Source organism: Trichechus manatus, unplaced genomic scaffold (genome assembly GCF_000243295.1).
Source record: "Trichechus manatus latirostris isolate Lorelei unplaced genomic scaffold, TriManLat1.0 scaffold00115, whole genome shotgun sequence".
Lineage (NCBI taxonomy): Eukaryota > Metazoa > Chordata > Mammalia > Sirenia > Trichechidae > Trichechus > Trichechus manatus.
The window spans coordinates 8,220,667-8,248,558 of record NW_004444051.1 but is presented as its reverse complement, the minus strand read 5'-3'; the positions used below and the strand labels follow the sequence as shown (position 1 = coordinate 8,248,558).

General features: G+C 39.3%; 1 protein-coding gene across 1 annotated transcript in view; it reads right to left on the bottom strand.

Moving 5' to 3' along the window:
* MBOAT1 (membrane bound O-acyltransferase domain containing 1) overlaps positions 1-27,892 on the bottom strand; it is a 160,396-nt gene that overhangs the window by 21,844 nt on the left and 110,660 nt on the right. Inside the window, exons 5-9 of the mRNA XM_004383998.2 lie at positions 23,815-23,870; positions 20,290-20,344; positions 16,498-16,681; positions 13,369-13,561; positions 5,945-6,048 (exon numbers count right to left, since the gene is read on the bottom strand). Of these exons, the coding sequence (XP_004384055.1) occupies positions 5,945-6,048; positions 13,369-13,561; positions 16,498-16,681; positions 20,290-20,344; positions 23,815-23,870 (592 nt within the window). The remainder of the gene's footprint in view (positions 1-5,944; positions 6,049-13,368; positions 13,562-16,497; positions 16,682-20,289; positions 20,345-23,814; positions 23,871-27,892) is intronic.

The window sequence follows — 27,892 nt, the reverse complement described above, 5'->3', positions numbered from 1 at the left end:
ACATTATGTTCTGTAACATCAGTAATAACAACCAAAACTTTGTGAATGGTTACACAGGTAGATATGCATGCTATATAGCTGTGGTAGGGCATATGGGAGTACAAGTGTGTGCATGAATAGGTATAGTTGTAGGCATTTGTATATACATACTTGTATGTGTTACAAATATATTCATATATATGTGTGTATATTTTTATATATGTGTATATATATATATATAAGTCTAGGAAAATTGGAAATCATCAAAAATGAAATGGAACGCATAAACATTGATATGCTAGGCATTAGTGAGCTGAAATGGGCTGGTATTGGCCGTTTTGAATTGGACAATCATATGGTGTACTATGCTAGGAATGACAACCTGAAGAGCAATGATGCAATCATCCTCAAAAGGACATTTCAAGATCTATCTTGAAGTACAATGCTGTCAGTGATAGGATAATATCCATACCCCTACAAGGAAGACCAGTTAATATGACTATTATTCAAATTTACGCACCAACCACTAAGGCCAAAGATGAAGAAACTGAAGATTTTTACCAGCTTCTGCAGTCTGAAATTGAATGAACATGCAATCAGGATACACCGATAATTACTGATGATTGGAACGCAAAAGTTGGAAACAAAGAAGAAGGACTGGTAGTTGGAAAATATGGCCTTGGTGACAGAAATGATGCTGGAGATCGCATGACAGAATTTTGCAAGACCAACGACTTCTTCATTGCAAATACCTTTTCTCACTAACATAAATGGCGCCAATACACAGGGACCTCGCCAGATGGAATACACAGGAATCAAACTGACTACATCTGTGGAAAGAACGATGGAAAAGCTCTATATCATCAGTTAGAATAAGGCCAGGGGCTGACTGCAGAACTGACCACCAATTGCTCATATGCAACTTCAAGCTGAAACTGAAGAAAATTAGAAAAAGTCCATGACAGCCGAAGTAAGACATTGAGTATATGCCACCTGAATTTAGAGACCATCTCAAGAACAGATTTGATGCATTGAACACTAATGACCGAAGCCCAGACAAGTTGTGGAATGACATCAAGGACATCATCCATGAAGAAAGCAAGAGGTCATTAAAAAGACAGGAAAGAAAGAAAAGACCAAAATGAAGTAGCTAAAGCAAAAGGAAGAAATGATGAAGTAAAACAACTGAACAGAAGATTTCAAAGGGTGGCTCGAAAAGACAAAGTAAAGTATTATAATGACACGCGCAAAGAGCTGGAAACAGAAAATCAAAAGGGAAGAACACATTCAGCATTTCTCAAGCTGAAAGAACTGAAGAAAAAATTCAAGCCTCAAGCTGCAATAGGGAAGGAGTCTATGGAGAAAATATTAAATGACGCAGGAAGCATCAAAAGCAGATGGAAGGAATACACAGAGTCATTATACCTAAAAGAATTGGTTGACCTTCAACCATTTCAAGGGGTAGCATATGATCAGGAACCAATGGTACTGAAGGAAAAAGTCCAAGCCACACTGAAGGCACTGGATCCAGGAACTGATGGAATATCAATTGAGATCTTTCAACAAACGGATGCAGTCCTGGAAGGGCTCACTCATCTATCCCAAGAAATTTGGAAGACAGCTACCTGACCAACCGGCAGGAAGAGATCTATATTTATGCCTATTCCGAACAAAGGTGATCCAACCAAATGCATAAACTATCAAACAATATCATTAATATCACACACAACTACAATTTTGCTGAAGATCATTCAAAAGTAGCTGCAGCAGTGTATCGACAGGGAACTGCCAGAAATTCAGGCCAGATTCAGAAGAGGACATGGAACAGAAATATCATTGCTGATGTCAGATAGATCTTGGCTGAAAGCAGAGAATATCAGAAAGATGTTTACCTGTGTTTTATTGACTATGCAAAGGCATTCGACTGTGGGGATCATAACAAATTATGGATAACATTGCAAAGAATGGGAATTCCAGAAAACTTAATTCTGCTCATGAGGAACCTGTACATAGATCAAGAGGCAGATACTCGGACAGAACAAGGGGATAGTATGTGGTTTAAAGTCAGGAAAGGTGTGCGTCAGGGTTGTATCCTTTCACCATACCTATTCAATCTGTATGCTGAGCAAATAATCTGAGAAGCTGGACTGTATGAAGAAGAACAGGACATTAGGACTGGAGGAAGACTCATTAACAACCTGCATTATGCAGATGACACAAACCTGCTTGCTGAAAGTGAAGAGAACTTGAAGCACTTACTGATGAAGATAAAGACCACATCCCTCAGTATGGATTATACCTCAATATAAAAAAAAAAAAGATTCTCACAACTGGACCAATAAGCAACATCATCATAAATGGAGAAAAGATCAAAGCTGTCAAGAATTTCATTTTACTTGGATCCACAATCAACACGCATGGCAGCAGCAGTCAAGAAATCAAAAGACACACTGAATTGGGCAAATCTGCTGCAAAAGACCTCTTTAAAGTGTTGAAAAGCAAAGATGTCACCTTGAAGACTAAGGTGAGCCTGGCCCAAGCCATGGTATTTTCAGTTGCATCATATGCATGTAAAAGCTGGACAATGAATAAGAGAAGACTGAATAAGAATTGACGCCTTTGAATTGTGGTGTTGGCAAAGAATACTGAATATACCATGGACAGCCAAAAAAACGAACAAATCTGTCTTGGAAGAAATACAGCCAGAGTGCTGGCTTGGAAGCAAGGATGGCAAGACTACATCTTACATACTTTGGACATGCTGTCAGGAAGGATCAGTCCCTGGAGAAGGACATCATGCTTAGTAAAGTATAGGTCAATGAAAAAGAGGAAGACCCTCAACAAGATGGACTGACACAGTGGCTGCAACAAAGGGTTCAAGCATAACAACGATTTGTGGGCATGGCATAGGACCGACTGAGCAGTGTTTCTTTCTGTTGTACACAGGGTCGCTATGAGTCAGAAAAGACTCAACGGCACCTAACAACAACAATATATAATAAAGCGCATAGAGGGCACAGTTATGGAAACTTCTTAGACATATCCAAACTCCTTCTGAGACTAAGTTACTAGGTTTGAATGCTCAGGACCATAGTCTCAGGGGGCCATCTAGGTCAACTGGCATAATATAGTTCAAATATTCTACATCCTAGTTTGCTGAGTAGGCATCTGGAGTTCTAAAAGCTTTCAAGTGGCCATCTAAGATACAACTATTGGTCTCCTCCTGTCTGGAGTAAGGGAGAGTTAAGGAAACCAAAGACTCAAGGAAACAATGAGTCCATAGTACTACTAATGACCCACAGCGAACACCTCCTCCTCTAGCCTGAGACCAGAAGAACTAGATGGTGCCTGGCTACCACTACCAACTGCTCTGACCAGGGCCAGAATAGAAAGTCCAGGTTAGAATGGGATAAGAATGTAAAACAAAACTCAAATTCATTGAAAAAGACCAAAGTAACTGGAATGATAAGAAATTGGAGGAACCCCTGAGGCTACTACCCTTAAGACACCCTTTTAACCTATAACTCAAGCCACTCCCGGAGGTCACCTTTCAGCCAAACAACAGATTGACCTATAAAATAAACGATAATACCTATGAGAAATGTGCTTCTTAGAACAATCAACTATATCAGCCCAAATGGAAAACATTTGCCTAAAAGCAAAGATTAGAAGGCAAGGAGAAGCAGGGAAACTGGGCAGATGGAAATGGGGAAGGCAGGGTAGAAATGGGGGAAGTGCTGACACATTGCAGGATAGCAGCCAATGTCATGGAACAATCTGTGTATGAATTGTTGAATGGGAAACTAATTTACTGTATAAACTTTCACCTAAAACACAATAAAATATTCAAAAAGAAAGAAAGGAGATGATAGATAAACCAAAATCAGTTGCTATTGAGTCGATTGACTCATAGTGGCCCCATGTGTGTCAGAGTACAATTGTGCTCCACAGGGTTTTCAACAGCTGATTTTTTTTTGGAGTAGATCACCAGATCTTTCTTCTGAGACACCTCTGGTGGACTCAAACCTCCAATCTTTTGGTTAGCAGTCTAGTGTGTTAACTGCTTACACCACCCAGGGAAGGAGGGAAGGAAGGAGGGAGGGAGTGAATGAGGGAGGGATGGAGGGAGGGAGGGACGGATGGATGGACAGACAGATTTCGTATCATGAGTTTTGATTTTAAAACCCTAAGGAGTGTTCTTTATCCATTTAATCTACGGTTAATAAAATGTAAGTATAGCCTCAAGCTACCTCAGCTAAAGCAGGCTTCCTTGGTATTCTTTAGTCCCATATCCTGTATCAAATACACTAAAAACAAACCTTCTCCTTCTGACCTTCTTTTATAATAAATGCATTATTTAATAACTTAACCCTTTATACTGAACAAATGCCTATAGTGAAAGGATTAATGGGCAGCCAAAGGCCAGGGAAGCCACTTCAAAGGACATCTGTCCCCAGCACTCCAAGGTGGCTGGCAGTGGTCCACATGTTTTGAGGGAGAGAAGAATTTTAGTGGGAAAAGAGAAAAAAGTTGTAACATATTCAAACTCTCTCTGACATTCTCTATACAGAAAAGAGAAGCTTGCAGATGATCTACATTGCTTATCCAAAAATCTGAAGGCTGAAACCTGTCCCTTTAAAATGTGGTGCATTGTGAAGGCAACAAAGCATTATTTGTTCATTCAGAACTGAGTCTGGACCTTAACTGTGTTCTTAGCATACCTGCTAAGGCCGCCCACATGGGCCTTTGGATCCTCTAGAACTATATAAAAACGAGTGCTATGCCCATAGTGAGCGCTCAGGATTTGTTGAGTCTAATTAACCTGAGTAACTAAATAGAACCATGAGTTTAGGTTGAACAAATGTCATAATTTAATCAGGTTAACATGTATAAGTGCTTCCATTTCTTTCTGCTTGTTTGTCTTTTGAAGTAGCAATAGCTTGAAAGCTAAAAAAAAAGAAGTGAAAATATAACCTTCCCTGCAAATTCCATCATATTTTGTTAGGTGACACGCTGATCACTTTCCCTCTGGGGGTCATCCAAATGCAAAAAGCCTCAGATAGCAAGAAGGTGGAGGGCTTCCCCCATGTCTCCTTCTGGCCTATTTTCCACCCAGTGTGGGCAGCATGTGGTCAGTCTCCATATCCCTGGCTTCTTCCTGTACATGCACAACCCCCTCTACCCAAACTCTCCAATGGCACACTGCCTGCCAGTCCTCTGTGGTGAGTGAAAAACCAAAAGCAACAGCAAATATGAGTCACCTGGCTAGAGAAGCAATGCTTCAGTACTTTGAGAACCATGCCCTTACTCCCATCCAGCTGCAAGGAGGGAAGGGTCCAAGACTTGGCATTCCCATCAGCTCTGAGTGCCAACAATGCCAAGAAAACCAAGAATCAAGGAATGCCAAAGAGATCACCTCTGATGATGAGGACATACAGAGAACTGTGGTCCAGAATGAAGACAGGGAAAGAGAAAAACCATTCTAAATAGAAAGACAAAAACTATTCTAGTGGCCTAAAGCTGCATGCATGACAATTCTCCTCTTAAAAGTTTATGCTACAAATGTTTCCAAAGGAACCACAGAGAACGTTTATGATACTGAATTCTAAATAGAGGAGGTTCTAGTTTTGTGCTTTTGACTGAAGAAAGTAGAATGTGAGCAAGAGAAAATGACATCTGTATTTTTTAGTGGCAAGAATAGAAACGTAAACAACACAAAGATTTTCCTGGTTCTTTTTCAGATTTTGTGTGTCATTCTTCCTTGAACCATTAAAACTGTCAAGAAAGTAAGTATCTTAAAAAAATAAGTGGGGAAAAAAAATTGAGATGCAAAATGTTCAGGAGGCTGGTAGACCTGGCATTTCCCTGCCAGCAGCTTTTCTCGGACCCTCGGATGAAGAACTTCCAGCAATACCATTTGCTTTATTCACTATGGAAGCTTGTTCCAAAAGCATAATACACTCACCTCAATCTTCCAGATGTTTAGGTTAGAAAGTAGATCCCAACAGAAATTTCCATTCTTATCCACTCCGCTGAACCCAAAGCCAGCTGCATTATTCACTGCATCAGCTATAGTTTTTAAAACACGACGTTAGGATATGAATCAAAAATCATATTGTCGTTTTAAAATGCTAAATATCTGTCTAACTTCAAGATCAAGAGACAGTTTCCTTAAAAAAAGCTTTCTTAAAGAGTAGTTTCCTTAAAAAAGAAACAACAATAACAAAAAAGAACATTTCAAGGATCTGGTATCATTATGAAAAATAAGAAACATATTCGGCTGTTTGATGACCCTGATTTTTACTCATTTATTCACTAGCATTTACTGGGTAAGAGGGAAGGAGCTAGATGCTCCTGGATACCAAAAAACAAGAGCAAAAGAGAAACGAAGAATCAAAGAGAAGATATGAATAACAGGATTTTAGTAACCAACTTGATATGAGCAGAGAAAGGGAAGGAAGTAAATACACACCTGAGCTCAGAAGGAGAGACAAGAAGTAACAGGGGATTCAGCAGAAATCCAAGAGCTGTCCCTGAGACTGGAAATACATTAACCAACACAGTGTTTAAGTCAGGAGGAGAACTGGGTCTGGAGGACAAATTTGAGGTCATTACGGACACGTTAAGCACAATGTGCCAGCCGGGTATCAGCTGGAGCTGCCAGATGCAGTTAGAAAAGTTTAGAACCAAGTTAAAGATGTGAATTTGGGGCCACCAGCAATAGAGACCACACGTGGACATGGTCACCAAAAATCACCAACTACTAAAAACACCTGCTTAAGCGATTCTCCCCATAAAGTCAACCTAAAAACTCCTCTGTTATTTCACTTCATTGAACATTAAGAGAATGTCCCCCTAGAGTGAATGTCTTATTTCTAATCAATTCCTTAATGCAATGTTTTTATAATCAAATATAGACCTGATGAACACAACACTTTTATTATGATGACCAAGAGATAAACTTCCTCTTTTCATTTACCTTATTTCAAGTTAATTCTGTTAGAATATTCTCTTTAAAAGTAAATCAGAATTAATTAAATCACCAAACCAAAACCAAATCAATTGCTGTCAAGTGGATTCTGACTCATAGTGACCCTATAGAACAGAGTAGAACTGCCCCAAAGGGTTTCCAAGGAGCAGCTGATGGATTCGAACTGCCAACCTTTTGGTTAGCAGCTGAGCTCAGACTACACAGTAGATACCTCATTATATGTCTGTGGAATTAATAAATGAGGTGTTGACCAGAGGGAACATTCTTTCTTTTCTGTAAAAATTGGATATCATCAAATGACGACTGGAATTACAACTGAGATTGTCCTTTCTCTCATGGTATCTAGTCCCAAATGATGCTGTGGAGGTAGGGTCAGCTGCCACCATCCAGTCAGATAGGCAGATGGCCATAAACTCTGCCACCTAGATAGGGCTTCCAGGGAGGTGGGGCTTTGAGAAGTAGGGCTGGTGGGTTCAAACTGCCAACCTTTCCGTTAGCAGCTTTGACTACTGTGCCACCAGAGCTCCTAATTAAATCACAGCACTGTAAAATCCTAGATCTGGAGGAAATCTTAGCAAAATCTTTCTTTCCCATTTGTTGTTGTTATGTGATGTCTAGTCAATTCCGACTCATAGCAACCCTACAGGACAGAGTAGAACTGCCCCATAGGGTTTCCTCGGCTGCAATCTTTATGGGAGCAGATTGCCAGGTCTTTCTCCTGATAAGCCCCTGGGTGCGTTTGAATCGCCGACCTTTTGGTTAGCAGCTGAGTGCTTAACCATTATGCCACCAGGGCTCTATTAATTCTGTTTTACGGGAGTTGAAGTCAACTCAAGATGGGCTTCTGAAGGCATACTCTAAAGAAAAACTACCTATTCTATATTCGTCTAATTTATTTTTGGCGTAGTTGGTAATTTAACAGTGCTTATCTTATGTTGGGGCCCTGGTGATGGAGTCGTTAAGAGTTCAGGCTGCTAACCAAAAAGTCGACAGTTCGAATCCACCAGCCACTGCTTGGAAACCCCATGGGGCAGTTCTACTCTGTCCTGTAGGGTCGCTATGAGTCGGAATCTACTTGACAGCAATGGGTATCTTACGTTGGAAGGAGCCCTGGTGATGCAGTGGTTAAGCACTTGGCTGCTAACCGAAAGGTCGGCGGTTTGAACCCACCAGCTGCTCCACAGGAGAAAGATATGGCAGTGTGCTTCTGTAAAAATTACAGCCCTGGGAACCCTATGGGGTAGTTCTACTCTGTCCTATACGGTCACTGTGAGTTGGAATCGACTCCATGGCAACAGGTTTGGTTTGTTTTTTGGTATCTTATGTTTGGCTTTGTTGTAAAATGATGTGGTTTCTTTTAGAAGAGAGAGTGAAAAATACAGAATCTTGCTGTGTGAATCTCACAAGCTAACTGGATAGAAACTCAGTTAAGAAAAAGAAAAACAAAAAGGTGTGCCAGTAAGAAACGAATGGTTTTAAATGTGTGGGAACAAATTTGTGAGTGACAGAAGACAAACTAAACTAGGAGAAGCACAGCATTTGAGGTGTCTGTTTACAACCAAAACCAAGGCTGGACTTGATCATGGCTGTGACTCACATCTGGCTGCTAACTGAAGGTTTGTGGTTCGAGTCCACCCAAAGGTATCTCAGAAGAAAGGCCTAACAATCTACTTCCAAAAAAATCAACCACCGAAAAGTCTATAGAGCACAGTTCTACTCTGAGACATATGGGGTCGCCATGAGTCAGAACTGACTCCATGGAAATGGTGATTTTGTTTTATGACCAACATAGCAATTCCTAAATTCCTTCCATCTCCAGTATCAGTATCATATATAACACACCTCGCTAGGTCTAAACAAAAAGAATAATAATCTCTATCTTCTTTTCCTCCTTGGTGTTATCTTTCCAGGATTCTATGAAGTACTTTACAGGCATTCATCATTTAATCCTCACATGCTTAATGCTAAGACGGTAAGAGTGGGCTCTAGAAGGTAGAGCTCCTGGGTTCCTATCTCCATCCAGCAACATACTACAGGTAGTCCCCAACTTTTGACGTATTCGAGTTATGACAAACTGCACTTACAACTGTCCTTTTTTTTTTGGTACATCTTATCGTTAGTAATATGTACTATATACAATGTTGCAGATCGTAATTTGCTGATGTCATCATTTCTGTAAGTTTATATGTAATGTTTCCAAGCCCCAAAGACAAATAAAGATAGGATTTATAAAAATACTACTAACAAAAGGCAATAATAATGAAAATTAAAAAAAGAAAAAAATTTAGGCATTTGACTTATGTCAGAACCGACTTAAACGCTGGAGTCGTTAGAACTGAACCTGGTCATAAGCTGGCGACTACCTGTATGGCCTTGGGAAGAGTTGTTTAACCTCTAGAAATCTGTTCCCTTGAGTATAAAATGGAAATAATAATGGTACCTATTATAAAAGGGCTGTTGAAAAGATTCAACAAAATTATATGTGATGTGCATAGGAACTCATGCATGGCCACCACCCATCTATCAGTGGAGGCTTGTGTGTTGCTATGATGTTGAACATGTTTTGGTAGAGCTTCCAAACTAAAAAAGGACTAGAAAGAAAGGTCTGGCAATCTACATCCAAAAACCAGCCAACAAAAACCCTGTGGATCACAGTGGTCCAATCTGTAACCGATCATGGGGATGGCATAGGATCAGGCAGCATTTCGTTCCATTGCGCATGAGGTCGCCATGATTCAGGGGCCAATTCGATGGCAGCTAACAACAACAACCAAGTACATAACGCAGTACCTGGCCCAAGTCAACATCAAAGAAATGTAAGCTATTATTATCATTACCCCTATTTTGCTGTTAAGGGGACTGAGGCTTAGAAATGTTAACATTAATCACACGAGTGGTAAACAGAGCCAGAATACGAATACCAGAGCTCTGACTACACAACTTGGGCAGCTAACAGTCACTTTGAAAGAGAAATGGTGATGGACTGACAAGGAGATTCTGCACTCTCAGAAGTTCTGCATTTAGATGTCAGAATTCATTGTTCCCCTTAGTGCATTCTGTGGTTCTTTAACCAAGCTTGCTTTTGCCTCATGCATTTAGAGGTTCTAAGTTTATTAGTCCAAAATTGACTTTACTTGTATTGTGCATGGTTCTAGTCTATTATTTGTACAGATAAATCAGTTCGGAAACCCCTATTTTGGAGTCTGTAAACCTAAGAATCAACACTGGCTAAGGTTGATTCTCACTAATTAGTACTAATTAACCAGGTTCCCATTAAGTAGACTATGACTCATGTTGAGCCCATGTGTGTCAGAGTAGAACTGTCCTCCATGGGGTTTTCTTTATTTTTGAATATTTTTGTTGTTGTTGAGAATATACACAGAAAAAACCAATCCAAGTTTCTACATGTATAATTCAGTGGCAATGATTACATTCTTTGAGTTGAGCAACGATTCTCACTCTCCTCTTCTGAACTGTTCCTCTCTGATTAATATAAACTCGCTGCCCCCTAAGCTTCCTATCTAACCTTTCGAGTTGCTTTTGTGAATTTGATCCCATATAGATAGATGTTAAAAGAGCATAATGCTCAAGGCAGACATTCTTTACTAGTTAAGCTAAACTATTGCTTGGTTTTAAGAAGACTTCAGAGGACATTTTTGGTTTAAGGTTTAAAGATTATCTTAGGGCAATAGTTTTGGGGGTTCTCCATAGGGTTTTCAATGGCTGATCTTTCATAAGTAGATCACCAGGCCTTTCTTCTGAGGTGTCTCTGGGTGGATTCGAACTGCCAACCTTTCAGTTAGTAGCTAAGCACTTAACCGTCTGCATCACCCAGTGACGCCAATTAGTACGAATTGATGATGATGACTAATGCTGTTGAACAGTTTCCGACTCATAGCGACCCTACTGGACAGAGTAGAACTGCCCTATAGGGTTTCCAAGGAGCAGCTGGTGGATTTGAACTGTCAACCTTCTGGTTAACAGTCAAACTATTAACCATTGTGCCACCAGGGCTCCTAGTACTAATTAGGAGGGGGAAAACAACCAGAATTGTATACTAAGTCCAAATAAAATAGTTTTACTATTTCAATATAAACAGTAACTAGAAGTAGGCTAACAGAGTGCAGCTCAGCTGAGATTCATCACAAGGTCTGCTTTAAGGATTAAATTTATAATCATGTATAATTAGTACATCAATTATATGTAAATGGTGTTTTAAAGAGCTGGATAAAACAATTATTTAGTTAAGCAGTTTAAATAAAGAGTCCCTGCTATACTACTCATTATGTCTTTATTCATAAATAATACAAAGGTTAATTTCAGACCAACTCATGCAATCTGAACTATAACAAACTTCAAATTGAGGCCATACAAATTAACAAAGTATTTCTATTGAAGTGACCAAAAAAAGGATAAAGGGGAAAAAAAGAAAAGAAAACAGAGCTAAATCCACAGAGAAAGCAAGCCACCGAAAGGGTTAGTTCCATATCCCATATTCCAACTTCCATATTCCAACTATCTGAGATACTCTCAAAATGGCAGAATGATTCCAAGCACCCCGTTTGAAAGAAAAAGATAAAATGAAACTATTGCCCTAAAATAATCTTTAAACCTTAAGCCAAAAATATCCCCGAAGTCTTCTTAAAACCAAACAATAGTTTATATGTCTGCCTTGAGCATTATGCTCTTTTAAGATCCATCTATATGGGATCAAACTGCAACCCTCTCCCCACCCAGATCCCGCCAGCACAACCCACCTCGTGTCAGACTTTCCCTATGTGGCCATGGAATGGCCTTTCTTTCCTCCTGAAACCAGGAGCTGATTTAGTCCAGAAGTCAGTCCTTAAGCCCTGCGATACAGAATATGGGGGCAGGAAGGGTAGGGAGAGGGGAAGAGAAAAGGAGGGTAAGTGAAGAAGTAGAAAGTAGTAAAAGGGAGTGAGATTTTCTATCTCTCCTTCTCATAAACACACAAACACACAGACACACAACAAAGACACATGACACAAACATACACTCATGTTAGAGCAAAGCAAACATGTTAACTATTTCACAGGGAAAAATATGCCCAGTGTTCCAAGTAGGGCTCCTACCACCATAGGTATATTTCCCACCTACTAAAGAAATAATCATTTTTAAATACTAAAGCAACTTCAGAAAAAGGAGTAAGATAAAAGGAGATTTTTGAAGTCTTCTCCAATGACCAATCCACCTTCATCATTTCCTCGGTCTTCCTGCCACTAAGATGGCTCTTCCTGACCATTGCCTTGGTTGATGTACATGTCTGCGTTCCCATAGAGTGTAACATTCTTGAGGATAGAGATGATGTTTTAGTTATCTTTGACTTCTAAACAGCACAGACCCTGGTATTCAACAAAAACTCCTTAAATTGAACTGAATGTGACCAGAAGCAACATTTCCCACACTGCAAATTTTAGAAAAGCTCTTAAGCCAGACAAGTGACAAAGTGGTACAAAAATAGTGCATTGGACTACAGGTGTCCATAAATATTTTGGTCCTTAAAAAATAATTTGGTAGCTGCAAACTTTAATTTGGGCCTTAAACTTGGAGCATGAACTAAGAGAAGAATTCAATCAAGTGCTATGCCCTCATTAGTGGGATATGGGCTAAATACCAGGAACCAAATTTAAATCTATTTGGCTTAATAAACCAAGCCACTACTCTTTGACAGAAAGCACCAGTTCATTTCAGCTAAGACATTAAACTCTCATTTCTGAAAGTGTTCCAAATGCGAAACAGATGCACCCACTGCGCCTTACCAAAATCCTTTATCATTCTTGTTAAGTAAAGCTTTAAACTTCTCCAGCCAAAAATTATTTGAAAGAGAAAAGATAAAAGCTTAATACTGACCAAGTTACCCCATAAGAAAATAAAAATTGAGACAATAACCAAATGAAGTTGAACTTCCACCTTAAAAAAATAAAATCACTTAAAATCAGCTTCTTTCTAAAATCAGTTTCTTGAAGTGTAACCTAAATTAGTATATGTGTTCATAAAATTAATTCAGTGTGTATCCTGTATTATGTACAGAAAAGTGACAAGAAACCTAGATCATTCTGGAATTTTTCCCTAACTTTCCACTGCACTAAATGGCCAAGTTTGATTGGTGGAAGCAGAAGTTTCCAAGTTTAGACATCTGTTAAAAACATTGGGTTTAGACAATGGCCAGGATTGCTCATATCCATACCACGGAAAACTGAGTTCATAGATGGTGAGAGAGAAAAGTGCTGCATTGGAAAGTAAGAAATGAGACTGAGCTCAACTGATTTTGTATTGGATTTCCTTAGGTGATTAAGTGATTGAAGATGTTCCGACTAAGCCATACAAGGAGTATCATTTTTCCTTTAATTTATTTAGGGCCACCTCATCAAACTTACCTAATGTCCACGCAAAGTAATACTTGGGCTTTGAGGCTTGCATGACAATGTATAGGTAGCAGAGTCGGGTCAGAAAGTTTGCTTTATGGACAAACCAGTCGTCAACAAGGCAGGTAACAGGGAAGGTCTTCGTGAGCGTCAGAAACAAAAGGAGAGACACCAAGGTGATGCACAACTTGTGAATCACAGCTCCCTGGAAATGGGAAAAACAATCAGTGTAACCATTCAGAAGACTTGGGTATGAGGAAACCAAATTCAGCAAGGGCATGTTAAGAACAAAGCTGTTCCAATAACTTCTTTGGCATTATTCCCTAGAATGAGTTGCAATAGGCATTCTCCCTCATGGCATCATTTTGGTGATGGGGATACATGCTATATTTAGATACAGAGTATGGAGACCTCTGACGTTTGAGTACTGAACATCTCCAGAATGGAAGAAAACTTTTACTAGTAAACTCTATTAACAACAAAGAGTAGGTGGTTTTATTACCCAAAATGTAAGAGAAATGGATAATATTACAGGACGGCAGTTTCCTATCAAACATGATGTTTGGTAAAGTGGAGGGCCAGCGAGGGTGAGAGGAATCCTTAATGAGATCAACTGATGCAGTGGCTGCAACACTGGACTCAAACATACCAACAACTGTGAAGACGGTGCCAGACTCGGCAACATTTTGTACTGTTATTGTCCATGAGGCTGCCATGAGTCAGAGCCAACTCAATGATATCTAACAACAATTTCCCATCAGAAAGAAATAACCATCGGCCTTCCATTTCTGTAACCAGCAGAGCCAAGGAAATGGGCTTGAATTGCCAGCAAGGAGAACAGAGGCTTAGTTATGAATGATTTTGTACAAAGAGTGATCAAATATCTGAGCCAGTACATAGGCAGATAGCAGAAAGCTTCAGAAAGCCTTCTCTGATGGTCTAGATGTAGTCTGCTCTGGGGTGGGAGATGTGCTGGCTTCTGAAATTGCTCTGGACAGAGTGATTTTGCCCAGTTTCACTGTTGGCTTGTGTTTCCAGACATTCAACAGAAACATAATTTGCAAAAATGAACTACTTCTATCTGGAATATGGGGATATTTATAGCACATCCCTCAGAGGCTGTGCGGAGGCTTACGTGAACGAGCATTTATAAGGTACTGAGAACAGTGCTGGCCCATAGCTGAGTGCTCACCACGCTTAGCCAAAATCATGACAACAAACCAGGTACAGAGTGCATCTTTAGGCCAAATGCAACCTGACCACTTCACTTCTCTGTGCACAAAAATGCAAGAGTCTCCTTTCAGAGCGATGTTAAGACTCTCCGGTAAAACCATTTTCTGAAAAAAGCATGAGAAACACAAAAGCACTACAATGGCAGATACTGCCTGGAAACATATGTGGTTACTTTGATGCCTCATAGCCATCTGCCCATCTGGATAGTTTCAACAAAGCAGAGACATTTGACCAACCATAAACTGCTGATAACCCAATTGTGTTGAAACTCTAAAAATTCAAGTTTAACTAATAAATTACTTAAATTTTTAATATTTAACTCATATTTCTGCCTAGACTTTAACTAGCATTTCTGATGTACAGGTCGTTCCCAGGTTATGAATGTATGTACAACTTACATACGACCTGTAGTTACAAACCAACACCCGTAAAGCCTATAATATTAAAAATTTGAGGTACATAACAAATAGGCACTACTTTGAGATGTGTATCAAAACATTATTATTATTATTACTACTGTATTATTATGTTAAAAGATATTTTGGTGTATCTGGATGTGTTTCTTTAATGCTTTTTATGCATAGAAAGGTACACTATATACTATATACTAAGACAAACATTTGACTAACTGACATTAGACATGAGCTGTACAAATTCATCTTAAAGACAGATTTAGGAATGGAACTCGTTTGTAATCTGGCGACTGCCTGTATTTAACTCAAATTATACTTATTTTTTCTCTTTTCCAATTTTTCCATTCCTAAAGTAATTAAAATTTCCCTGTAATGTAGGATATTTGATCCAAGTAAATTTAGCATATTTACTAAGTTCAATAAGTTATACTATTGCTGACTAACATGAGAGTGATAAAATTCAAGTGAAAAAGAAAATATACTTCAAAAAGCCATTTTAAACTCTCTTGAAGTCACTAAAACTGAGCTTTTGGCATGCTAGTGTAAAACTGGTTTCTCCTGTCACGATCAGTTTCTGCAATAAAAAGCACATTTATCTGCACCTCATCCCACCTGCCTTTTACCATATGTTATTCTTTGGCTGTATTTGAATTTCAACTCATAAACACCCATAATATTTCAACGGCGTTGGACACATCCTACCAGATGCCTTCAAGCCAGTTCCAATTTACAGCGACCCCATGTGTGTCAGGAGGAGCCCTGGTGGCACAGTGGTTAAGTGCTCAGCTGTTAAACAAAAGGTTGGTGGTGTGAGCCCACCAACCCCTCAGCGGGAGAAAGATGTGGCAGTCTGCATTTGTAAGGATTACAGCCTTGGAAACCCTATGAGGCAGTTCTACTGTGTCCTAGAGGGTCTCTATGAGTCAGAATCGACTTGATGGCAACGAGTTTGGTTTTTGGTTTATGTGTGTCAGAGTAGAACTGGGCTCCACGGGGTTTTCAATGGCTGGTTTTTTGGACATATAGTCCCTGACTTACGACAGGGTTCCATTCCAATGACTCCATCTTCAGTTGGCTCTGACCTAAGTCGAATACCTCATTTTTTTTTTTTTTTTGGTTTTCATTATTATTGCCTTTCATTATCAGTACCTGGCCGTTCTTCTGAGGTGACTCTGGGTGAACTCAAACCTCTAACCCTTAGGTTAGCATTGAGCACATTAACTGTTTGCACCACCCAGGCAAATCATAGGCACTAAATATTGACTGACTGACTAATTGCTTTAACATCCCCAGTCAATGAGCTCCAACACAGAGAACTGCTGCAAATAAATACCAATACTGGCATTCTAAATAAATGGGAGGAAAAAGTTACTGGCCAAGCCATCCAGTGCACTGTTTGGCTTTTTATCTAAAACAATTATTAGTGAGAATCAACCCTGGCAGCAAAACCATATTCTCTAGACCTCTGGGTAGATACTTGGCATGAAAAGCTTACAGTGGGAGAAGGACGTGGCAGGCTGTGGAACCCTCTTTGCTTCCAGTTCACTTCCAACAACTTCATGTGCATATGTCTCCCCTCAATGAAGGCTACGTAGTCCTTGAAATTGTTGCAAGGGCCAGCTATGACACTCATGAAATTGAGAAGGTAGCTTAAGTATTCCAAAAAAGAGGGTTTCACTCTGTGGAAATAAACAAAATAAAAAAGTTGAAAACTCTTCTTTGATTTCAGTATTTGCAAATAAACAAACTGTAAACACTGGTTGTTATGGATTGGATTGTGCCCTTCAAAAATATGCATTAGAAATTCTAACCCCTATACTTGTGGTAGATGCCCTGATGGTGCAGTGGTTAAGCGCTTGGCTGATAACCAAAAGGTTGGGGGTTGGAAACCACCAGCCACTTCGAGGGAGAAAGATGTGGCAGTCTGCTTCTGTAAAGATTACAGTCATGGAAACCCTATGGGGCAGTTCTCTGTTCTACAGGGTAACTATGAGTTGGAATCAACTTGATGGCAATGAGCTTTTATACCTGTGGTTATAATTCCATTTAGGAATGGTGTTTCTTTGCTATGTTAATGAGGCAGTATTAGTGGAGGCTGTGTCTTAAATCAGTCTCTTCTGAGATATAAAAGAGCAGATTAAGCAAGTTTGCAGAGATGGGGGAAGATAGATGCCATGCCACAAGAAGATCACCAAGGAGCCAAATAACAGAAGATGAAAAGAGACAAAGACCTTCCCCCAGAGCTAAAAGAGAATGAAAGCCTTCCCCTAGAGCCAGCACCCTGAATTCAGACTTCTAGCCTTCTAAACTGTGAGAAAATAAATTTCTGTTTTCTTAAAGCCACCCAGTTGTGGTATTTCTGTTACAGCAGCACTAGATAACTAAGACACTGATGTTGTCTTTGTGGATTATTATATGCGACATGACCTTTCCTAGCTCTACTTATATAACCCTTTCATGCCCAGAGTACATATAGCAACCATGAACTTTTTCAGCCTGGTGGCACAGCGGTTAAGAGCTTCGCTGCTAACCAAAAGGTCGGCAGTTCGAATCCAACAGCCGCTCCTTGGGAACACTATGGGGCTGTTCTACTCTGTCCTATAGGGTCGCTATGAGTCGGAATCGACTTGATGGCAACAGGTTTGGTTTGGTTTTAGGTTTGGGGTTTATTGGGAAGTTGCTGCCACATTGATAGTGTGTGCTGCCGCAAGGCAGGGGCCTTTATGACTGTTTGAAGAAATGGGTGCGTGCTGCAAATTACTGTTTTTAAAGGTTAGTGTATGAGACATCAGAATTTTTGGTAGGAAAAATAGAAATTTTAAAATTTTTATTTGTCACACATATGTACCAGTAGACCCCAGTGGGTACTCTGGGGTATAATTAGTGGTACTTTGTATATACCCCTAAACTGTCAGGGTAGGCTTGTGGGAAGGGACAAGGAAAAAAAATCCATACTACCTACCAAAAATTCAAACACATTCAATTAATGAAAACACACAGTATCAACAAAAAATTCAAAGCAGAAAATAACTGGGTCACCAAAGGGTTAAAATCTGTGTCGAGAAACTATGTTGAAAGGAACAATTAATGAGGTGGGTGGTCCAGAGAAGGAGCCTACCACCTTGGAGGCCTGTGCTGGCAGACCACACCTGAAAACACTGAGGGCAGGGTCTACAGAAAAGGCAACTCTGGCTAGGAAATGCCACCCACCTCTCCTCACCCACCTTATCTGTCTAGGAGAGAAACTGAGAGTAGTCAACAAGGCAGGGTGGGAACCTAATATTAGTTGATCAAAATGCTTTGGAATGGGAAAATTTTCTCCAGATGGCCAAAATAAATACAAAAATAAATGATGGGTGAAACTAGCTTCCACTAGAAGAGGTCACACAAAACTACCACTGAAACCATCTCTTGTCTGGTTTGGCATCCAGGCAGGAGGTCCTGAACAACAGGCTGGAAGAGTGGCAGAAAAAAGGATCGTGTAGAGAACAGTTCCGCATAGTGTTTAATGGCATTTTAAGAGGTTTGTTCTTCTAGCAGGACAGAATTGTGGGGCAAAGCTTGTAAAACACCATTTTAATCTGTCACTGAAATGATGCCCTATATGCATTTATAAGCCCTTTTGTGACTGGTGGGACATACATGTTCCATCTAAATTTTCTGCCTCTTGGGTTTATCAAGAAGCTACTTTCCCACTAGCAGTACTTGCAAACATCAGGAGGGGACTGCACAACTATTTGAAGTGGGAGAAACGGGCGCGTACTACAAATTACTGTTTTTACAGGGTATTGTATGAGGCGGAGCATTCTGATGCATCCTGTAGGGGCATATGTATCCCACCAACCAGCATATAAGTCTACAGGGATATGTCTATCCCAGAGTCCAACAGGATATACACATACCACCAATCTTAACCCATGAGAGTCCAGAGAGATATATGCATTCACCCCAAAGTTCAGAGGGACATATGTGTCCCACCAAACCTACCTCCAGAGTCCAGAGGGACACACTCAATTCAGACACACTCAACGATTCAGTATGCATTCCGTTAATGAAAAAAAAATTATCAACAAAAAATTTTTTTTAAAATTTACTTCAGTCATGAAAGTTAAAAAAAATAAAAAGTTGCCGAGTTGACATGGCAACTCCATGTGTGCCAGAGTAGAACTGTAGAACTGTGCTCCATAGGGTTTTCAATGGTGGATTTTTCAGTAGATCACCAGGCCTTTCTTCCAGGATGCCTCTGGGTAGACTTGAACCACCAACCTTTCGGTTAGCAGCTGAGCTTACCTGTTTGTACCACCTAGGTACTCCTATAACCCCATGATGTGTAGCAAAGAACTTTATTCATTAGAATCTTCCATTGCTTTCATTCCCAAATACCAATTTCTTAATGAAGCACTCAGTCTCCTCTATAGCCGGGGACCCTCCCTTACTTACCTAGTTACCTTTTTCAGCCCTCCAGCAGGAACCCTCCACCATTCTCCCCAGTGTGCTACCTCACGTGCCATTTGACTCTCACATAAATGTTATCCTCCTACTCTAGACAGCCTCCCTTTCTCTCCAACACTGACCCTTTCTACTCCACATCAGTGCTGGCTGGCCAAAGCCCACCTTTCAGTTTTCCTTCTATTTTCAAGCCCTCATTTATCTCTCCAGCCCTACTTCCTACTTTCTTCAGTCTGGCATTTAATCACACACTGATGTGTATAGATAACTGTTTCTTAACGAACCCCAGACACGCCTCAAATTTAAATTTGAGAGCCTAATAAAAGCTTCTGAAACAGACTAACAACCCCAAACGAAAACCAAAAACCAAACCCATTACCACGAAGTCGATTCTGGCTCATAGTGACCCTACAGGACAGAGCAGAACTGCCCCATAGGGTTTCCAAGGAGCGGCTCATGGCTTTTGGTTAGCAGTCGAACTCTTAACCGCTACGCCACCAGGGATCCATAACAACCCCAGTGAAGGAGAATCTTTCAGCACTAATAAAATTATAGACCTATTTACTCTGCAACCTAGCAATCCCACTTCTAGGACTCTATCCTATAGCTATACCTAAACACATTTAAAATGACCTATGTACACGGGTATTCATTGCTTACTGTTAGTAAAAAATAAAGACTGGTAGACAACCTAAGTGTCTATCAACAGCAGATTCGTTAAATGAAAACATGACAATATTTCATCTATATAATGGAATTAATATGCAGATGTTAAAAAACAAGAAACACCTCTAGATACTGATATGGAAAGATCTCAAAAATATATTGTTAAACTTACTTTACAGCAAGTCTATGTTGCTCAGCAGAGAGGTCTTCAGGTCTTTTGCCCAACCCTATGAAAAAGAAAAGAATTAGAAATAAGATGTTCGAAGTCAGGTAGATAACGATCCTAAAAGAGTCTGCTCAAACTCATTTGAAAAAGTAATTTATTTTGTTTTCATAAATGATTAAGGAGTCCCTCTTTTCCATTAAAAAAAAAAAAAAAGTCCTGGATCAAAGGACACATAAGTATGTAAATTACGAAGAAATTCTCTATAGATTCATATGAAAAAAGGAGAATTCAGAGACTGTTGTTTTTGCTAGCTGCTGTCAAGTCAGCTCCAACTCATGGCTACCTTATGTATAACAGAATGAAACACTGCTCAGTTCATTAAGTATGTTTAAGTCCACTGTTGCAGCTATTTTGTTAATCCATACCTTTGAGGGTTTCCCTCCTTCACTGGCCTTCCACTTTACCAAACACAATGTCCTTTTCAGAGATTAAAAAAAAAAAACCAGTTGCCGTGGAGTCAATTCCAACTCATTGTGACCCTATGTGTTTCAGAGTAGAACTGCTCCATAGGGTTTTCAATGGCTGTGATCTATCAGAAGTAGATCACCTTTCTTCCCAGATGCCTCTGGGTGGGTTCAAAGCACCGACCTTTCAGTTAATACTCAAGCACTTAACCGTTTGTGCCACCCAGGAACTTCTTTTTTTAAAAAAAAAACCAAACCCATTGCCATCGAGTCAATTCTGACTCCTAGTAATCCTATAGGACAGAGTAGAACTGCCTCATATGGTTTCCAAGGCTGAAATCTATGGAAGCAGAATGTTACATTTTTCTTCTACGGAATGGCTGGTGGGTTCCAACTGCTGACCTTTTGGTTAGCAGCTGAGCTCTTAACTTCTGCAACACCAGGGCTCCTTTCAGAGGTTACTGCTATTTAACTCAGTGTGCGATGGATCGGAGAGACACCGCCTCATCTCCTACGCATAGCAGTTCCTTACTACTTTGTATTTACTTTCGTTTCTACTTCAAAGAAATAAGCTTCCTTTCGCAGTCCGCGCCACTTTAAATACCTTCCTGACTGTGCAGGGTTACAGACATCTGGCACAAGCTGGGAACGTGTGTGAGGGTGTAAGGGGGAAAGGAGCAAGGGACCTTCCTCTTCCAAAGAAAAGGGGAACTGTAAACCCGAATGCAGGAAAACCACAAAGGAATTATCAGATTTTTAAAATTATTATTATTTAACATTTATCCATGCCAGAAAAACTACCAACCAAATCACATCTGTGCTTCATATAAAGTTCATATGTTAACTTACAGTCAATGAAACTGAAGTGTTATAAGCAATACAAAACAACAAAATAAAAGCTTAAAAATATGTTAAAAAAATATATCAGCAGTACAAGCTGACTTTGAAGCTATATATTCAGCTAAGACTGATTATGGACACCAATTCACGAAGGCAATTCACAAACATGCGTAAAGAAAGTGGAGTATTTCTGGAATTCACTTGTTCTTCCCACACAAAACAAAAAAAGAAAAAGGCAAATGAACATTTTGTTGCATGGAAGGAATATTCCATGAAATATAGCAAACCGACAATGCTAAATTAGAAACTAAGGCAAAAAGCCTATATTTAAAAAAAAAGAAAAAATGTAGAGGCACTGTTTTAAAAAGAAAAAAAAAATCACTTTTTTTTTTTTTTTTCAGATCTCACCAAATAGTACAACTCTGGCAAATCCCAGAAATTAAATTGATTTCAGCTATTGGTTTGTTACTAATGTTAGTCTACAACCACTACCAAGTGAATTTTCAAGTACAAACAGGGTGACCAACTCCTTCCAGTTTGCCCAGGACTTTACCAATTGAAAGTTCCATGTCCTGGGAAACCTCCCAGTCCCAGGCAAACCGGGACAGTCTGTCATCCTAGGAAGAACCCCATCCTCGGTATGAAATTATCCAGTTCTCTAAAGAACTAGGGATACACAGGATCAAAATGAAATTAAATCGGTTCTCAAGCTTTAAGGATAAACAAGAAAACTAGTTGCCAGAGTTTGCAAATCTTCTCAACCTGTCAATACGTGAATAACTTTCAGTGGTCCAAAGCATTTGCAAGCAGTACAAATTCATAAAATATACTTTTACTAATGGTATCTGGCATCCTTAAGCCCACACTGAAATCTCCCACCCACCTGGAAGTGCTGTCCTCCTTTCCTGGAACCTAGTTTTAACAGTGTAAGTTCTACTTTCTGACCATTTTCAGAAGAGTCAGGCCGAAAAAAATGTTCAGTTTTATACACACAGAAGATTCCTCCTTCTCTCAGCTTTTTATAACCAATTGCTGTTGCATCAGTTCTGACTCATGGCAAGCCCCATATGTCAGAGCAGAACTGTGCAACATAGGGTTTTCAATGGCTGATTATTCAGAAGTAGATTGCCAGGTCTTTCCTCCGAAGAGCCTCTGGATGGACTTGAACCTCCAACCTTTTGGTCTGCAGCTGGGCAAATTAAACATCTGCACTACCCAGGGACTCCCAGCTTTTTATAGAGTCAAGCTAATCTCAACAGATAATTTTTCAAGCCAAAAAGAAAGAAACAAAAACCTAGCATTAAAAATGATTAACAACTGACACCAATGAATGCTGCCTAATTTTTTATTACCTCGTAACCTTCTCAGAGACTAAACCAAAGTGGAAAGGATGCCATTTCTTCTTAACAGATTTGGAAATGAGGAAAGCAGTACAAAAAAAACTTAAATTTTATATGTTATAAAGGTAAAGAGAAAGCCCACTGTTCTCAATGCAAATATTTCAGCAAATTTAGACTGGATATTCAGCAGGGATTAATACTGAAATAGCTGGGAGAGTAAAAGGTTATTATTTCTGGAAAACACAAACCTGTAGACACAATAAAAAGATCGGTGGTTGCCTGGGAGTCAGGAGCAATGGAGAAGAATGAATAGATGGAACACAGGGCATTTTTACAGCAGTGAAACTATTCTGTATGATACTGTAATGGTGGACACATGACATTATGCATTTGTCAAAACCCCCAGGACTATACAACACAAAGAGTAAACCCTAATGGCAACTATCACCAGTTGCCATGGAGCTGACTCCAACTCATGGTGACCCCATGCGTGTCAGAGTAGAACTGTGCTTCATAGGGTTTTCGTATGGCTGATTTTTCAGAAGTAGATCACCAGGACTTGGAAATTCCAAGGCGCCTCTGGGTGGACTTGAACCGTCAACCTTTCAGTTAGCAGGAGAGCACATTAACCATTTATGCCACCAAGGGACTCCTAAATGGAAACTATGGATTTAGTTAATAATAATATGTTAATATTGGCTCATTAATCACAAAAAAATCTAACTAATAATAATAATAATTTTAAAAAAAGGATATGATTAAAGAGGCCTGGAAATTGAACAAGATAAAAGCCAAGATCTAAAAACTGGCCTGTGTATACAGTATAGAAAGAAGAGCTCTGAATGGCAGGCTCACTCTTAGAATCAAAAGGAGGGTCACTGTCTCACCATCATGGATTTGGAAGGCCAAGGCTGTGATCTTCTGAGTGACAATCATCAGAGGCCTAGAAGGAAGACAGAAAATAATCAAAGCTGGCAAAAAATGCCACTAGAAGAAACTTTTATTATATTTATTATATTTATTATATTCTGTATAGTGGTTTTTCATCTTGAATATTACTTTTAAAAATGTAAAAACAATGAATTCAAAATAAGCAGCAGCTTTTACTTCTTTCCCAAATCACTTTAAGCAAGCAGATGTAACAAGATTACATAATAAAATTACACTAGAAAGTTGCTCTTGAACTTTGTTACTCAAAGTGTGATCCCAGGACCAGGAGGATCAGGGAGCTTGTTAGAAATGCAGAATCTCAGATCCCATGTCAGACCTAGAAAACCAGAATCTGCATTTTAATACTATCTTCAAGGGATTCGAATGAACATGAAAGTCTGAGAAGCACTGGTTTGGAGGATACCTAATCTACTACCCCATTATGCTTAAACAGGTATCTATCTTGGCTTCTTTATCCTTACATGCATTGTTCTATTAAAAATAATCCTTTCAGGCACATGGAGTAAAAGATATATTTGTAAAATGCAGCTGTCTGCATGTAAGTAAACCATTTAGTGACAAAAAAATTACACCAACCTTAATTTGAAAAAAACCATCAAATAATAAAAACTTGCCTTCAAAGTGGCACCCATTTTAACAGAGGTGCCAAGACAATTCAATGAGGAAGGACTAGTCTTTTCAACAAATGGTGCTGGGAGAACTGGATAGCCATATGAAGAGAAAACAAAAATTAACTCAAATAAATCAAAGATCAAAATGTAACAGCTAAAACTGTAAAACTGTTAGAAGAAAGCACCGATGTAAATATTCATGACTTTAGATAAGGCAATGGTTTCTTAGATATGATACCCAATGCACAATCAATAAAAGAAAAAAATAGGTAAGCTGCACATCATCAAAATTAAACCCTTCTGTCCTTCAAAGGACATATACCATCAAGAATGTGAAAAGATAATTTACAGAATGGGAGAAACTATTTGCAAATCATCTATCTGATAAGGGACTTGTATCTAGAATATATAAAGAACGCCTACAACCCCCGCAAAAAAACCCACTGCCCTTGAGTTGATTCCGACTCATAGTGACCTTGTAGGACAGAGTAGAATTGCCCCATAGGGTTTCCAAGGCTGTAAATCTTTATGGAAGCAGACTGTCAAATCTTTCTCCTGTGGAGCGGCTGATGGATTCGAACTGCTGACCTTTTGGTTAGTAGCCAAGCTCTTTAACCACTGTGCCACTAAGGCTCAAAAAAAACACAAATAACCCAATTAAAAAATAGTCAAAGGACTTGAATAGACATTTCCTCCAAAGATATACAAACAGCCAATAAGCACATAAAAAGATGCTCAAAGTCATTAGCCATCAGGGAAATGCATATCAAACCCACAATGAAATAGGACTTCCCACCCACTAGAATGGCTATGATAAAAAAGAAAGATAACAACAATTACTGGCAAGGATGTGGAGAACTGGAACCCTAATACACTGCTGATAGGAATGTGAAATGGTGCAGCTGCTGTGGAAAGGTCTGGCTGTTCTCAAAAGCTTAAACATAGTCACCATATGACCCAGCAATTCCACTCTTAGGTATATACTCATGAGAAATAAAAATATGTGTCAACACAAAAATGTATACACAAGTATTGACCCCTGTGAACTCTGTCTCTGACCCCTATGGACTGATGGCTTATTTATATAAAGGCTGAGGTTTTAATCCATGTCCAAGGCAGTGTCCCTAGGATGACCACAGCTCCTGTTCCCTGTGCTCAGGCCAGGCCCAGGTGTATGGGAAGATGAGATTGAACACAAATGGGCTTTAGGCTAAGTCTGACCTGTGTCAACAGCACTTATTCACTTCTCTATGAGCCCACTTTCCTCTTAATTCTTCTCATCCTAACTCCCATTTTCCAGCTCTTTAAAAAAAGAAGAAAAAAAAATATATATATATAAAACCCATTGCTGTCAAGTCAGTCGATTCCGACTCATAGTGACCCTAAGCACGGAATATTTCAAGTTATAAAAATAAAATAAAACTATTTTAAAGAAAGTACCAACAAATACCCTTTGTAATTTTAACACTTATGCCCAACTTTATACCTTACTTGTACAGTCCAATGGTCAAAGACCATCATTTGAAATAAGATCCCTAACATTATGCATGAGGCTAAGGGAAGGGGAAAGGAGACTTGATGGTGCAATGTTCAAGGGCTTGGCTGCTAACCTAAAAGTTGGTGGTTCGAACCCACCAATTGGCAGGAATCCAGTTCCTGCCCCATTTTCCCTGTGGGCATTCCCTCAATAAATCCCTTACATTTCTATTCCCATCTTGGCATCTGCTTCTTAGAGGACCCAGATGAATAAAATACATGATACTGAATATCTGTATCAATGTCACTATAATTATTTAATATGTTACCTGTACTGTTAAGTCTATGGGAAAAAGTAATTATTACTGTCATTCATTAGAATACCTTAAACCCCAAACTAAACTGGTTGCCATCAGTCAATTCCAACTCAGCAATCCTATCGGACAGAGTAGTACTGCTCCATTAGGGTTTCCTAGGCTGAAATCTTTATGGGAGCAGATCACCAGGTTTTTTCTCCTGTGGAGCAGCTGGTGGGTTCGAATTCCTGACCTTTTAGTTAGCAGCTGAGTGCTTAACCACTGCGCAACCAGGACTCCTTTAGAATATTTTTTGGAAAAAAATAAACTAAGATCAAATATTGTTACATATCATCTAGACTATACTTTCAATATATTGCTTCTGTTTTATATATCTGAAGAAGTTTCTAGCAATTTAAATAGCAAACAACTCACACATGTGGTCGTGGGTTTATAAAACACTAATAATAAATACTAATACCTTGTGAAAAAGCAGATCGCAAAGCTACAAACCAGAACATTATTCACTAAAAAGAAGGGAGTACCTCCTACATACTCAGCCTTTCTATGGGTGTGAGGAAGACTACCAAAGGAAGCAATGCTCAGATAAGAATTCACCCTGAACATTTTTCAATTGATCAATTTATTTAAACTTATGAGTAGATTAGATGCCAAAATTTAGACTGCACAAGTTACTGAGATTCAAGAATTGAATCCTTAGGGCTACTGACTTTAAAGATAAACCTTAAATAACATTCATTTTGTATTTCAATCAAAACAAAATAATTCAAGACACAATTGCTGATTTGCAATTGGAATTCATGCTTTCTTTTTGCAAAGACACAAAACCCAGCATACACAAGCACATACTACAATCACAAGACGGACAAAATAAGGAGGAGATTCATAAATAGATCCCTGATACAGCCAAAGACATTCCTCAGGACAATGAGGCCTTAGAACTTGAGCTGTAACTCAGATTTTCCGCCCAAGAACTATGCTATGTCCTTGGATATATACACACTTGTCAGTCACAGGCTCTGCATCTGAATCCAGGGGAATCATCTAACCAATCAGAAATCAAGGTTTGAGTCTAGCATGGTTGAGGGTAGAACCATTTCTGTTTTGTCCTATGAAGTTTTTTCATGATTAAAAAAAAGACAAAAAACCATTTTTTCTCCTTGAATGTAAGATTATTAGTCTAATTTGGATTCAAAACAACAACACATAATGGAAAAAATGAATTAAGGGAAAACAGTCAGAGATGTGTTTGGAGTACAAAGAAAGACAGACATACACACACAAAATGAATGTCTTATGGTGTGGATTGAATTGTGTCCCCCAAAAGCATGTATTAAAGTCCTGGCCCCTACACTTGTGAATCTGACCCTATTTGGCAATCGGGTTTTTCTTTTGTTATGTTTATGAGGTCATACCAGAGTAGGGTGAGTCCTAAATCTAGTATCTTCTGAGTTATAAAAAGAGCAGAATGGGCACAGAGACACACACATGGGGGAAGAGAGATGCCAAGCAACACCGAAGAATGCCAAGGAATGCCAAGGAACTCATAGGGCTAATGACAAGGAAAAGCTCCCTTAGAGCTGATGCTCTAATTTGGACTTCTAGCCTCC